At 37.1% G+C, this 15,533-nt stretch overlaps 1 protein-coding gene across 2 annotated transcripts in view; it reads left to right on the forward strand.

The window, feature by feature from the left end:
• The window catches only part of necab2 (N-terminal EF-hand calcium binding protein 2), a 428,558-nt gene that overhangs the window by 159,614 nt on the left and 253,411 nt on the right, over positions 1–15,533 (forward strand). For both annotated transcript variants that reach the window (XM_039763074.1, XM_039763073.1), the window contains exon 4: positions 2,217–2,242. In XM_039763074.1, coding sequence (XP_039619008.1) covers positions 2,217–2,242 — 26 coding nt within the window. The remainder of the gene's footprint in view (positions 1–2,216; positions 2,243–15,533) is intronic.

A 15,533-nucleotide genomic window follows, 5' to 3' on the forward strand; every position in this document is an offset into this window, starting at 1 on the left:
AAATGTTACTTGTGTTGGGACTCTCTCTCTTTTAAGAAAATCTCTCCTCTAATGCCTTGCTTATTTTCATTGGTCATCTTTGAGAAGGGTACCTTTACCTATAGCATTGCATTTACTCACTGCATAAAATGAAAGAAAATTACTTTCTGAAGGGCAATGTTGAAAGTGACAGCAGCTGTCATCATAGGCTTTGGCCACACCACTTTTATGACCAATATAAGTGCCTTGGGTTGGGGGTATCAACTACATTTTGGCATGAAACATACCTTCTAGAATTTGGGAATCTGTGCAAAATATGGTGGAGACAGAACAATAATTTTAATTTACTTCACTCAACCATATGGATTTGCATATTGGATAAGCACACACACAAACACACTCTCATATTTATATATTAGGACACATCATTAATAGGGGCACTTGTTATGTGTCCCAAAACCCCAAAAAGCCCCAAAGGGACCAACAAACTAAAACTAAAGTATTGTCCTTCAGAGAAGGAAAATGTGTCATACTTTCCACTTGAACTTTCATATTTCTTCTTGTGTTCATCCTGCTGGTTTTGTATTTTTTTAAATATTCAATGTGATCAGCAAATAATAGCCATTAATTTGTACAAGCTGCTGGTTTTGTGTTTTTTTTGCATTGAGGAAAGCTATAACTGCACATATTCCAAGATACAGTGATCCTTCTTTTAAAATGCTGATAAATTTTGAAACTTATACACTGTGACATAAAGACAACTTGCTAACCACTGTGATGATTATGTCCAAATAAGTCTGCTAACTACAAATGGACATTATGTTCTAACTTCTGGAATAACAACAATAATTTGGGAGCAGGAGGCAATAATAAAACAACTCAAAAAATAATTTAAAAAATATAAACCCTTTTGATTTTGTCTTTAGTTGTAGGGACTGGCTCTGCGCTCATGACAGCTGATAACCAATTAACGCCCATCTGGTAGTACAATGCCTACAATGCAGCGATGAGGAATAAGGACCTCACAAACAGAAGAGAAGCTTGTCTGTCTGATATTTTACATATCATGACAGAAAAACAAAATTAAAAGCCAAGAATGTGTACCTGTTAACCCCTCACACTGCACTGGCTCCTTCAGGCAGCATGCTTTTGGTTGTGAGAAACACAGACAAGCACAACTGTGCTGGAAAGGTGGCACATAGTTGTTGAATTTGACATGTCCAGTGCTTATCAATTGTAAAAACTGTCATTGTCCAATTAAACGATCAGCAACCTCGGTCTGGAAACAAGATCAGCAGCACCAGTCGGCAAGTCAGAAATACCTTATGACTAGAGGGCACATAATGTGACATTGGTTTTAGCATCAATAAAAGTATGGAACATACTTATGCTTTGTAAGGAACCTTCATCCATCAGTACCTCTGTGTGTATCAATCCATCCATCCATCCATTATCCAACCCACTATATCCTAACTACAGCGTCACGGGGGTCTGCTGGAGCCATTCCCAGCCAACACAGGGCACAAGGCAGGAAACAAACCCCAGGCAGGGTGCCAGCCCACCGCAGTCTGTATGTATCTCTCAGTTAATATAATTAGACATGCAGGTGTCTGAATGCAAAGGTCACCAGATGCCATGAATTAATCTTTTTGAACTGATGGTCATCTGTTTTTTCAGAATTGTGCTTCCTGGAAAAATAAGTTTTTTGGTATTTGGATTTTACATACAATTGAACGGAACGGTCTTGATTTATTTGAGAATAAAATGTTTTGGGCACACATAATGGAACCACAGTAATAGACTATTTGAGCTGTTTTGTCTGCTTTAATTTCAATGACAACAGGACAGACACTTGCCAATCAAACTAGCAAATTTACCGACTCTGATTGCAAATAAACACTTTGTCATAAGAATCATCTAGCTTCGTGTATGAAGTGAACCTTTTGGATGACTAAAAGTACTCCTGCAGGACCCCCTAGGGAACAAAGTTTCTCTTTTAAATAATTATGCATTGGTGAACTTGGGGGTCTACAGAGAAACCCTGAGAAAAATATATTTAAACTGGCAGTACAGCTAGTCAGTCTCACAACAAGCAATAAATAATGTAATTAACTGTTTTCACCATTTTACCAGTTCTTTTTCTTCTACATTATTATTGTTTTTCACTGTATGATTAATTAACACTGTCTTTTCTGATCTTTCTTTCTCTTTGCTTGCCTCCTGTGGTGATTCTCCAGTAATGTTGACACTAAGGAGCTGTGTGGTGAGTTTTTTTAAAATAATTGTTTACCATTTTCTTCTTACTAGAGTTTCTGCCAAACATGACACGGGTACAGAAGCAAATGTTTTGATGACAGAATAAATGGTATGTTATACTTTTGAAAGGCATTTGAATTGTTATTGGTTCAGTGGGTGATCTGACCACACAATCCTTTTAATACTAAATTGTGTGTATTGTCTGGATCACATAAATAGTTTTTATTAATATTTCTTTATATTTTTATTGTTATTATGACATTATTTATTACTTACATACAATGTGATTTAACCCTTTGAACACATTTGTAAATTTGTTAATATTCATTTTTGTTTCTGCATTTGGTATTCAGAATGTTAATGTTTAAATATTTTTTAACACTGTCCTTTGGTGGATGTACTGTATGAAAATTTATTAATAGATCATTTTGTCTGATTTCCTAGGGTATTATTTGGTTCAAATAGCCCAGGTGAATCAAGTATAAAAATACTGATCCAATGGCTATGGGATACATAGTTTGACTTTAAGAGTTATCTAAACTAATTTGATGAATGTCAGGGGGTATTTTTCTTAAATTGGTTATTTGTGAGCCATTGTGGAATGGCATTTACTATTGTCTGTAGGTTTTGTGTTTGTATTTTCCTATTAGTATCAGTTTCAACAAATCATTTTTCAGGCAACTGATTGTTACATTAGAAGATCCCTGTTAATTGTATAATAAGACTTTAGTTTAACTAAGTTATTTGCATTTAGTCCTAATAATATGTCTCCAGTTCTTACAGAAATGGACTCTCCTCACTGACTCTGTAGTTGTGAATCTTGTTTTATGTCCCAGAATTCCTTGCTGTTTTTGCTGATACCGCTTATTTGAATAAACTAGAGGTTTTAAAGAATTTACCTGCAGGGTGCTGTGTTCTACTCCTGTCATTACTTCAGGAGGTTTTTTTTTATTTAATTGACTTTGACAGTCTGCTTCCCAATAAGCCAAATTCTCATTTCTGATCAATTCAAGAAATCATTTTTCTACTTTATTTTAATGGGGAGGATGGATCTGTCTGGTAGAACATCGATTTCTTTTAAAATCCAAGAATAGTAGCAGTAGAATTCTCTCCTGAGGTGTTGCATTGTCTCCAAGTTTTCATTAAAATGAAATAATTCCTGCTTTGGCTGAAATTCTCTCCTTAACTCAATTTTTTACAATGGCTGTGCTCAAAGTATGGATGCAGGAGTAATCCACAGCATAATGTTTAGCAATATGTGTATTTCTCTTTTAGTCATTCATTCTTCATTTACTTATGCTAAGTATTGACCTTATGAGGCGGTGCCCAGATGGTACAGAAAAGGAGAGAGCCCTGCAGACAGTTTCCAAGGGATAGAGAGAGTGAAAGAAAGACAGAGAGAGTAGTGACCTGGATAGAAATGTGTAATGCTCCCTTAGGAAGATAGACGGCAGGCTTCCTTCCAGGACCAAATGAAACCAAGAACAGGTTGGAAGAGTGTTATATTTTCTTCTTAAATGGAAAGCTGCCTTGAAGGACTAACCCTCTATATACAAATTAAGGCTTGGATTGAAGGTACACCAGAAGCAGCAAAAGAGAGTTCTAGACTAGAGTTCCAGGCAAGGGTCCCTCGATCAACCAAAGACCTCCCAGATCACAGGAATGATTCTAGGTCTTGACTAGAAGTGACCCAAGGATGAAGAGTAAAGCCCCCTCTCCCATATATGATCCTCAGTATGTTAATAATGGGGTGAGAGAAACATGGCGAAGAGGGAGTAAGGCTTTCAAACAGGTCAGGATCTTTACCAGCCTACCTAGAGTTGTCCTTACACAAGGCAGCAAGCTCCCAGCTACCACAAACAGGTGTTGGCATACACATGGCCAAAATGGGACCTATCTTTTTAAAAGTTCAAAATATACTTTATATTCAGAACATTCAGTAAAATGACATTCAAGCGAGAATATTACTATCAACCTCCAACTTGATAAGTCAACTCCAACAAGCATAACTTATAACAGAACAGGAATTTATTTGAACTTCATAAAAGAAACAAAAATGGAAAAGAAGCAAAAAATGTGTGCCTAGAAAGGCAACCAAGAACAAACAAGCCCCAATGTAAAATCCATTTTACGTTTAAAAATCTAAAACATGAACAAAAAGTCCGCAAACCCAGAAGATCAAAAGAAGGCAATACTAACAATTCCAAACTCTGGAAACACTCAACGATGCTCCGATGGAATCCATCCCCTCCATGAGAAGATAAAGCTCCTTCAGAGCTGACATCATGGTGGCCTAGACTCTTGAGGTTTCACCCATGGAGTATAAGGATCATATGCATACTTAAAACTATTTATTAATTTGAATTTATGCATTGTGTATTTAACAGAAATTACATAAAGACAATAAAAAATAAGTCAAAAATAACAAAAACAGCAATAAAAAGGAAAATACACTTAAGCTAGTGAACAAACCCTGGCTGTAATATAACACAATACAACTGCAACTACATGTATGATAATAGTGTTATGATTTTGCATTTTAAAAAATTTCTGAGTACTTATTTCAAATTCTTGTTGTTCATAGTTGTTCTCATTTTGTATTTTCTGAAATGCTACATCACATTTTGTGCTTTTTTGTTAATATTGTTATTTTCAGTTATTAATGAAATAATTGTAATGTTTCTGCAATCATTTTATTTTTTACAGTTGTCACAATGTATTGGCATTGATAGAATACGATGCTAGTTGCTATTGAGCATGTGTTTGGAAATCGTGCAATTAATGTAATTGACGCAAATATATAAAAAAAATCTCATCAGACATGTTATTATTAGAGTTTGAGGATATCTCCAAAAAAAGACAATCTTTGTGCATGTATGTTTAGATATTGTCATTTAAATTCCCTGATTCCTGATTCTTTGCTTTGTCTTCTTTCTACAATTCTTTGATTAGCATTCTGTCACTGGCAAACTATAGGACAGATTTCTGGCTTTGACTTTGGCTTTGGTTAAGGTTTCCTCTCCATGTTATCCCCTATTCTCAATCATTTTTCCCTTTTTTTCATTCTTAGCAACAAGACTCTATATATTTTGTTTTGCGCAGTGCCAGAAAGAATCCATTAAGAAACATTTCCCTAATATTTCACAAATTTATTTATCCTAAGAATGTTGGAAAATTATTTAAAAAGAGTTTTATTAATTGTTTGTTATGTATGTGTGTTGCTCTTTTTTTACCTTCATTGAACTAATGCAGTTATTTAAGTTCAAGTTGTTATTTATAAAGATTGCCTGGGGATGTAAGAAGTAGAGGTAGTAGTAGCTGTTAGTATTATTGTTACATGTTGTGACCCCCAGCATCCCACACCCAAGTTACAACCTCACAGATACAAGTCCCAATATGAATAAAAAGTTTATTTTCACAAATTACTTTATACAAAGGCTTCCAGAGTGACATAAACTAAACACAATACAATTATTTTATTCTTTTATTCTTTCTGTCCTCTTTCCACCTGAGTCCAGCTTACCTGGATGAAGAAAGAGTGGTCCGATTTATCTTGGATCACAAGTCACATAAAAATAGAGATTGTTAATCCATTCAGTTTCCCTGGTGGCCCTCACAGAACCCAAGAGGGAAAAAGACTACAGGTTCCTCCATGTCCTGCAGGCAATCCTAATCCAAGGAGGCTGCCACTGACATATTGGGGAAGAAAATGTCCCAAATAAATTGTCTTCCTGGTCCTTCCATTATACTTGGCTCCCAGCCAGGTAAAATTCCCTGTTCAGCCTGTTCAGTCCCAGCCAGGATGACAGTCTCTGCATGCCATCCATATTAGTGTATAGAGTAACACTCACTGGCACCATGAGAAACTTCATTTTATTGAACTGATTTTACGAATGAGTTTTTTTGCCTTAATGTATGAATTTAAGCACTCATTCTATTACACTAGATTCTGAATCTTCTTTTGTTGTTATGAATTTTTGTAGTTTATTTTGTACTGTTTTTGCTGCCATCTTGGTTATTTGCGAATCCGTTATTTTGTTTTCTTATCATTAGGACAGCTCCTGTGTTGTTATATTTGCTCCTTCAGAAGTTAAAGACACAATGGGTTTAAAATGTCGTTCATAAGATCTTTTCCCAACCCAAATTACAAATTCCATAAAAACCTTTTGTCATTCAATGTTGAAATAATTATTCTCTCTACTTAGTTTCTTTTTTTATTTCAACTCTTGCCTGTGATTTTGTGACTTTGAGTTTTGATTCTCATTCTGACCTTGACTCTGCATGGTATACCTTACTGTTTTGACCCCTTACTTACTTTGACCATACCTATTCTGCTGGTTTTCTTTGTAATAACCCCATACTACTAGTTTCCTGTCAGTACCATTGAAAACATAAACTAGCTTACCTGATGTTCAGTTGATCCCTATTCATGAAATCTTGTGGAAAAATCATTGACAAAAACTGCAGTATGGTTAGTGGGACTCTGAAACAGAGGCTGAAGTGACAATAAACAAGTTACGACTGTGATGCTGTGGGTAGTTAACTGATCGGAATCGTCTGTGTTACAGCCACGAAGGAGTCTTTTTTTCACTCGCTGCTACTAAATAGAACGTGTTGCAATACATAAATTAGGCACAGGTAATTCACTAACAACATCTTCTCTTTGCAGTTACTTAAATCATCCTGGACACTAAACATGTGAAATGGCATTAAACATTATTACTTCTTCCTTATAAGGACACAATTCTTGTTAAAATCAGCTCTGTATGAATTACAGAGTAGGTGATTCATTCTTGAGGAACTGCCATTTAGTTGTGTGGGAGAGATTACTGCATGGGACCTGGATTATGTTTGTTTAGACAATGTGATCTTCTTGTGGACTAGCAGTGTTCATAGTTATCATGAACAGCTTGGAATAGAGATTAGGGGAAACTTAGCCTTCCCTGAATCCATCCATCCATTATTTCACCAGCAATATCCTAACTACAGGGTCACAGGGGTCTGCTGGAGCCAATCCCAGCCAACACAGGGCGCAAGGCAGGAAACAAACCCTGGGCAGGGCGCCAGCCAACCGCAACCGTCCCTGAATTAATATATTTAAATGTAAATTAAAAATTTATTAGCCAATAAAAGTGCACACATACTGAATTAAATAAAAGTTGTATGTAAAAATGTACTAGAATTGTCTTGTTTAGCTAGAAGAGTAACCCACCTGTTATATAACAACAGTAAAACACAAACAAAATAAAAAAAGTAAATTTTATGGTGAACTGTTCAAAAGAATCTGACAGGTAATTGTTACTGTTACCCTTAATTAATCAAATATGCTGAACCATTGTTTGTTTCAGTTATGTGTTTCCCACCATATGACCATTGCTGCCATGACTGGCCTTGACTCATTGTAATCATGAATTGGAATAAGCGACTTTGATGACTTGTGCAGGTATACAGTAGGTGTATTACAAGGGTTTTTTGGGAGTTTTTCCTTGTCTTCTTAGAGAGTCAAGGCTGGGGGGCTGCCAAGAGGCAGGGCCTGTTAAAGGCCATTGTGGCACTTCTTGTGTGATTTTTGGCTATAGAAAAAATAAATTGTATTGTATTATATTGTAATACTTTCATAACACTTTTGTTTTATAATCAATGTTTATTCATAAAATGAAAAAGATCTTACATAGTAAATAAAAGGGACAACATTCTCTAAAAGGAAATCAATAAATCCAAATGTCAATACGAAAGTTGCAATACTAAATCAAATCACAGTCATGAGTCAAAAGGGAAAAGTTTGAAAATAAGAGTGTTAATTCTCAAATGATTTCAGAAGAAGTTTTTTTTATCCACTTTTGCAATCAGGAAGTGTATGATACTGGCAAGAGCCATTTGCTAGTTATTTAAGTTATATTTAATGTTTTCTTATATATTAGTGCATAGTGTATAGGAGATTCTTATTACCCCACAAGCTGAATTGAATTGGTATATTCTAACTATTTCTTGTCCCTCTGACTATAGAATAGTCTCAGTTAGTGACCTGCCTTGCCGAGTGTAAGGCATGGAGGGTACACGGTTTTAAATCATGCCATAAACGTGCCCAATAGTATGTAACGCAACTAGCTCTATTGAATGTGCAGTGCCGTACATTTAGAGTGTACTGAAGGTGAAGTAAAACATCTTTAAGTATAGAAATGCCTGAAGCTTGACAAGAAAAGAGAATTTTTTCCCAATATTTTTTGCCTTTTATTCTACACTAGCAGAATACCAGCGCTTCGCAGCGAGAAGTAGTGTGTAAAAGAAGTTATGAAAAAGAAAAGGAAAAATTTTTAAAATAACGTAACATGATTGTTAATGTAATTGTTTTGTCATTGATATGAGTGTTGTTGTCATATCTATCTATCTATCTATCTATCTATCTATCTATCTATCTATCTATCTATCTATATATATATATATATATATATATATATATATATATATATAGCAAAATACCGCTTGGCAGCGAGAAGTAAAAGAAAAGGAAACATTTTAATAATAACGTAACATGATTGACAACGAAATTGTTTTGTCATTGTCATGAGCGTTGCTGGCATATATATACATACATGTGTACATATATACACACACACATATACTATGGGGTGCGAAACAGGCAAATATATTGATTTTCTGAATATATAAAGTCGGCGTCAGAATATATAAAGTGAAAACTTGAATATATACAGTCATTGCCGAATATATAAAGTCAAAACTTGAATATATAAAGTCAGTGTCAGTATATATAAAGCCAAACTTGTTTCTGAATATATAAAGTCAAAAGTTGAATATATAAAGTCATTGCTGGAATATAATATATAAAGTGAAAACCTGAATATATAAAGTCAGCGTCGGAATTTATAAAGTCATTCCTGATTATATAAAGTAAAAGTCAAAATATATTGATTGAAACGACTCTGAACTGAAGTAAGTTAACAAAAACGTATTCAGAAAAATAAATTAAAAAAACACTGTTCGGTTAATGTTTTGAAAATGATGCATGTGCCCTGCCCAGGATTGGTTCCTGCCTTGTGCCCAGTGTTGGCTGGGATTGGCTCCAGCAGATCCCGTGACCCTGTGATCGGATTCAACAGGTTGGGAAATGGATGGATATTCCAGCACTGACTTTGTATATTCCGACGATGACTTTATATATTGAAGTTTTGTGTTTATATATTCCAGCACTTACTTTATATTGTGAGGTGGAGGGCTTCGCTATTACTTGTGGGGATGAAACTTCACTTTGGTAACTGATCATGGTCCACTTCAATGGTTATACCGACAGAAAGATACAAACTCGCCTCATGAGATGGTTTCTGGGCTTACAACCTTACCGTTTCACAGTAAAACATCGACCAGGTTCTGAACACGTCAACGCAGACGTATTATCACGACTAAATGAACCTGGTACAGAGAGTCGCTTGATTCACGGGAATGTGAATAAAGCTGAGGGGGAGGGTGTGAGCTGGTGGGCTGATCGCACCCCAAGAAGATACAGACGCCCCTCGGCAAACCAGAACCCCTGAAACACAGACTACCCTCACATTGCTCTTTACTTTCTGACTTGCGCTATAACGCGTAATGCAAACCTCGCGCGATACTCCGCTAACTTAAAAGCCTTGTGCGGCGCCTGTCAGTTGAAAATTGATTGCTTGCTTTTATCTCTCTCTCTCTGCTCCTAGCGGAACTGTCATCTCTGACTTGTCATGGAGCACGTTTAAACGCATGTGTTGCAGTGTTTGAATAAAAATCCTTCGTTTCTACGACCTCCTGTGTCCCTGTGCAAATCTGTGACCCAAGCGTGACAATATATTCCGACGCTGACTTTATATATTTAAGATTTGACTTTATATATTCCAGCGCTTACATTATATATTCCGAAATATTCCAACGCCGTCTTTATATACTGAGGTTTTGGGAAGCGCTGATCAATGTAATCGGTGTACCATGAAATCATGCATTGACAGAAGTTCCCCTTTGGTTGGGCACGGTCTCTTCCAGTTGCACGGATGGGTGGGTGGATCTTATATGTCTGTGCAGGTTTGTTGTTGACCCTGCTCTAACGGATATTTTCATATTCTGCACTTTGCTTTGCAGTCTCCAATATCACTGAAATGCAGCCAGATGCTGCTGCTTTTTCGGCTTTCACTCATTTCTTTACTCTTCTTTTTTTCTTCACGATGCGCTTGCATTTAAATCTGGCTCCTCGTCTGTCGCAGCGACAGTGTTGCTCTGTGTACCTGGCCTGTACCAACACTCGCTGTCTTCGGAGCGTCTGCCCCCCTTCCTTCTTTCACATAATGGTATGATCCTAGTCCGATGTGGAGCGGCCGAAGCTTCGGCTCTGCTCGACGGACATCGGCTCCTCTCGTTCACTTGAAAGCATCTGCACTTAGAGCCGGCTCGTTCGCGAACGACACATCACTATTACTTTCTCACTTGCGCTATAACGCGTAATGCAAATCTCGCGCTATACTCCGCTAACTTAAAAGCCTTGTGCAGCGCCTGTCAGTTGAAAGTTGATTGTTTGCTTGCTTTTATCTCTCTCTCTCTCTGCTCCTAGCGGAACTGTCATCTCTGACTTGTCATGGAGCACGTTTAAGCGCATGTGTTGCAGTGTTTGAATAAAAATCCTTCTTGTTTCTACGACCTCCTGTGTCTCTGTGCAAATCATGCATTGACAGAAGTTCCCCTTTGGTTGGAATTGAAACTGTGATTAAATGCATTATTTTTTTAATGCGTTATGGAGCACATGCATCGAAGCTTCTCAGCTGTGCGATTGTCAATGTAACCTTTTGTAAGTAGTGCCTGGAGGATTCAGTGTGGAGAAACTCTAGAGACAGCGTGTGTATTAACTTGTGGATTTTTTTGTGAGTATTTGGTAGCAGCGTCACAAAGTCACTTCTGTAAGACTGCGTTGGCTGCGGAGCTCAGCTCAGAGCGAAATGAGGTGAATGGGAGGGGAGATGATGACGTGACTTCCCCACCCGCCTTAACTGTCAATCCCCCACAAACACAGTCTCTCGGAATTTGCATAAATACAGCCGTTCACCTGCAATTTTAACTTAGTTACAAAGTGATCAAAACTCTCGTTTATATCCTGCGTCTTCTCATTAAACTTGTATCCCGCATTACTCGTGGGCATGTCAAACGCCAGCGGCAGCGTGTCTATGAACTTAATTTAAACTTCAGGTTTACACCGTGCTTTGTTTCCGAAGTAGCAGCACTCATGAATATGGGTATACTGTATGTCACTCGCTCGCTTCTTATTGTTTCACTGCCTTCTCAATTATATAATGCATGTTTTCTTCAGCGCGTTTTGGAGCTCTTCCTGGTTTTCTACGTAGTGCGTTGACAGTCAGTTCACGTGATTACATGGGAGGTGTGATGATGTCACACGAAACTCCGCCCCCTACGGCTTTCGACCTCAACTCCATTACAGCATATGCAGAAAAATAGCTTCCAGTTATGACCATTACGCGTAGAATTTCAAAATGAAACCAGCCCAACTTTTGTAAGTAAGCTGTAAGGATTGAGCCTGCCAAATTTCAGCCTTCTACCTACACGGGAAGTTGGAGAATTAGTGATGAGTCAGTGAGTGAGGGCTTTGCCTTTTATTAGTATAGATGAGTAACAACTTTTTTTCTTTATTCTTCTGTGGACTGTTTGCTTTGAATTTTCACTAAAGTTTTTAAAATGAAGAGGTTTCTTTCGGCACACATTTGACCCGTGCTTGATCCTACCTTACTCACCAGCAGCTACAATGCTGATTTTTTTTTACTGCTGTAATGGTGATGTCACACATTGCATACTTCCAGTCATCCCCGCATAACAACATTTTAGCAGCTGTAAACAATCAGTCAACAAAATGGCATAATAATAAGGTGTGAAAATAAATAACTTTCAAAACAGAAACAAAAAGATCAAAATCAAATTCTGCGATATGAAAAACCCTAAAAGGGATGCAAAACACATAAAAAACAACCAACAAAAATGTTTAAGGAAACCTGATTATAACACATATTTAAACATATTAAATAACATTCCTGAATATCATTCCCTTCATGCCCTTTAGCTCAAGTCCCCAAATTCCAATTAATATGTCCCAGTAATGCTTTAAAAATGTTAGCATTTTGCACATATCCAAGGTGGGAAGAAAATGAGAACAAACAGAAGAAAGATTAGAAAGCAACTAGAAGAGACAAGAGTGAAACTTAAATGACAGAGCTTCTCCCTCATGAGTTTAGGGCTAGGAAGGGTTTAACTAAGAGCTGAAACAGTCTCACTACTGGATTGATTAACTTGCTACCATGTTAATGTTGTAGTAAACAGTAAAGATTAAGGCACAAATTCCTAATATGATTGTTACCTCAGTCTACAGTAGTCATCTAGTTTTCCAAAGACACTTCACACTGGAGTTCACTGTGAGCTATAGACAGTCCAGCTGAACTCTGTATGTAGTCTCCCTGGTTAGTATGCCTGGAGAAACATTTGATATCATCATTTCTTCAGGTCAAACCTGTGGCATCCAAATTACATTTAAATGGTCAAAACAGGTTTTAAAATGGAACTGATATAAAATAGAATTGATTGATTGCATTTCCATTGCCCTCAACTAATCTGATCTAAAAAAACGTGACCTGATACTACATGGCATGGGAGGTAGTTGACAGCATGAGATGGTAATGTAGTAGAATCAGGATCAATACTGGAAATTAAAATTAGAAAACATACTACAGCTGGGAGATGATGGTGCTGCAGTGCCTAGTGCTGCTGAATCACAGCTCTGAAAGACTGGGTTTGAATCCTGGATTAATTGGTATTTATATGGAAAGTCCATGTTCTCCCTGTGTCTGCAAGAGGCTTTTTTTCTCCAGGTATTCCAGTCTTGTTACCAAAGACAAAGATGCTAGACCATTTGGTGAATTTAACTGGCTTGGTATGAATTTGGGTGTGGGTGTGTGAATGCTTTTGCCTTAGCTGCTTGTTCCTGTAGGGGGCGATAGCTCCCTAGTTGAAATAAGTTCTTTTCTAATTGCGGCATTTTAAGTAACCTGCAACTATATAGATATAATGTAAAAAAGGCAATATCCCTCCCATAGTGATACAGCGGTAAAAATCACATAAGAGAAAATAACTCAGCTTTCTTTAATGATGATTTACGCGGCATTACAGACGAGGAAGCCATGACAACTCTTTATGTATAGTTTGTTATTTTCGTCGCTGTACTGAAAGGATTTTTAGGACAGATGACGTTATCACCCTTCCGTCCATCTGCTTCAAAGCATTTGGCTGCTTTCCAAGCCTTTTATACTGGTTCCTCCGAGTGCAGGCCTCCACGTCGGCAAATAGTCCATTTCCAAACAAGGAAAGAAGATTTTGTGCTGACTTTTAACAGAGGACAAAATATTATACACCTGTCTTTAGGCTAACTATACATTCCTCCAGCTGTCTTTGTCTATCTTGTCCTATGCTTGACCCAGCAATTCTAAATGCTGAAAGCCCATGTGTGCTAACTTTGGCCTGGCCTGTACATGTGAGTGGATTTATAAAATAATTTTTCTACAGAGCACAGTGACATTAAACTTATATTCTGATTACACTGCTGCACTGGCACCATGTCATGGGTTGTTTGTTGCCTTGAACCCAATACTGTTGGAATCAATTAGGGCTCAGAACAACTCTTGATTTGGGAAAAAGTTTTGGAAAATGGATTTATATAGATATAGTTAATTGAAATGCAACAGATGAAAGATGAGCTTTCAGGCACTAAATGTGATCAAATAGGGAAGTTTATACAAGAATGAAAAGAATGGTCACCAGTAAAAACATTTCTAAAAGTCTGGAGGAAGCACACATCACCTCATAAAAGAATGTAATGAACAAAAGTTCATGTCCACTGGGTAGTTTTACTTTACCTGGGTCAGTAAATGCATCTGTAGGATCTGACCTGCCATTGATGTACAGCTTCACTTAGAATAGAAGGCTTTTGACTGTTTATAGCCTCTAGAAAATGAAGGTGAAACTAAAACAAAAGAAATCAGTGGAGAGTGAAACAAGATAGAAGCACATTCTCTTTCAGAGATGAAATGTGAAATAAAGAGGTTTCCATTTGATGCACCCTTATTTACCTGGCACCTTTCAAAATGAACCTTTGCACAGCAATGTCACTTTACAAAACATTCAGTCTAATTATGCCATTCTTGTTCATTCATGCTACTAGTATTCTGTACTTAGCACCAGCCATGCCAAGAGCTGTCACATCCTACTGTGATACTGTCTTGCTTTATTGATCACATTATTGCCTCAGATGAAGTGTTTTTCCCTTAGGAAGCTCAAAGACCATTTTCACAAATCTTGCCTGCAGTCTCTTCTCTGAATCAAGTAAGTCCTTTCTATGGACACTAATTAACTGTCCTGGTGCTATTTGGAGAGTTTTGGGCAGAGAAGGTGTGAACCCTTAGTGTCCTTTAAAATAAAGATGACAAATATAAGGTGCAACCCGCCACTGCAGTCTCTGTTGCAGATTCATGATCTAAGCCTGCTGGAAACAGGCTTGTGTAATGGATGGCCATTAATGATGAAAGCAATTGGCTGACTAGTATTACTATAATTTATTTCACAAAAATTACTAAATTAACTTTATAACAAATATAGGATTTTACATTAAATGTAGTCCAACCTATTATACAATTTTCTATTCAATTTATTTTTCAACAGATCTATTCTTCTTTTTCAATATCTGTACTGGGGACCCACTGCAGTTGCAGGTTTTTGTTCCAACCAGTTTTACAATCATTAATAATAACTGATCTTATTTATTTACCTGGTCTTATTTCTCTTCTTGTTTTCTGCATTTAGAAAAACACAGGAACCTATGATTTTTTAATTTATTAAACATTTAGAAATATTTTGCTATAGCTTTAAATTCTTAACTCTGTTTTTTCCTATTATTTTGCCCCTTTTCCATGTCATCTGTTCCCTTCATTGTATCCTAATAATAAGATTTAAAAACAAGCAGAGCAAACAACACTGAAAGATGAAAGGCTGCAACTACTTCCACATCACACCTGTAAATGATGGATTGAATAACCAGAGCATCTATCTATCCATCCATTATCCAACCCGCCATATCCTAACTACAGTGTCACGGGGGTCTGCTGGAGCCAGTCCCAGCCAACACAGGGCACAAGGCAGGAAACAAACCCTGAGCCGGGCGCCAGCCCACCGCAAACCAGAGAATCTGGAAAAGCAAAATGATAATAACAACAACA

The sequence above is a fragment of the Polypterus senegalus genome, chromosome 9 (assembly GCF_016835505.1).
Source record: "Polypterus senegalus isolate Bchr_013 chromosome 9, ASM1683550v1, whole genome shotgun sequence".
NCBI classification, from domain to species: domain Eukaryota; kingdom Metazoa; phylum Chordata; class Cladistia; order Polypteriformes; family Polypteridae; genus Polypterus; species Polypterus senegalus.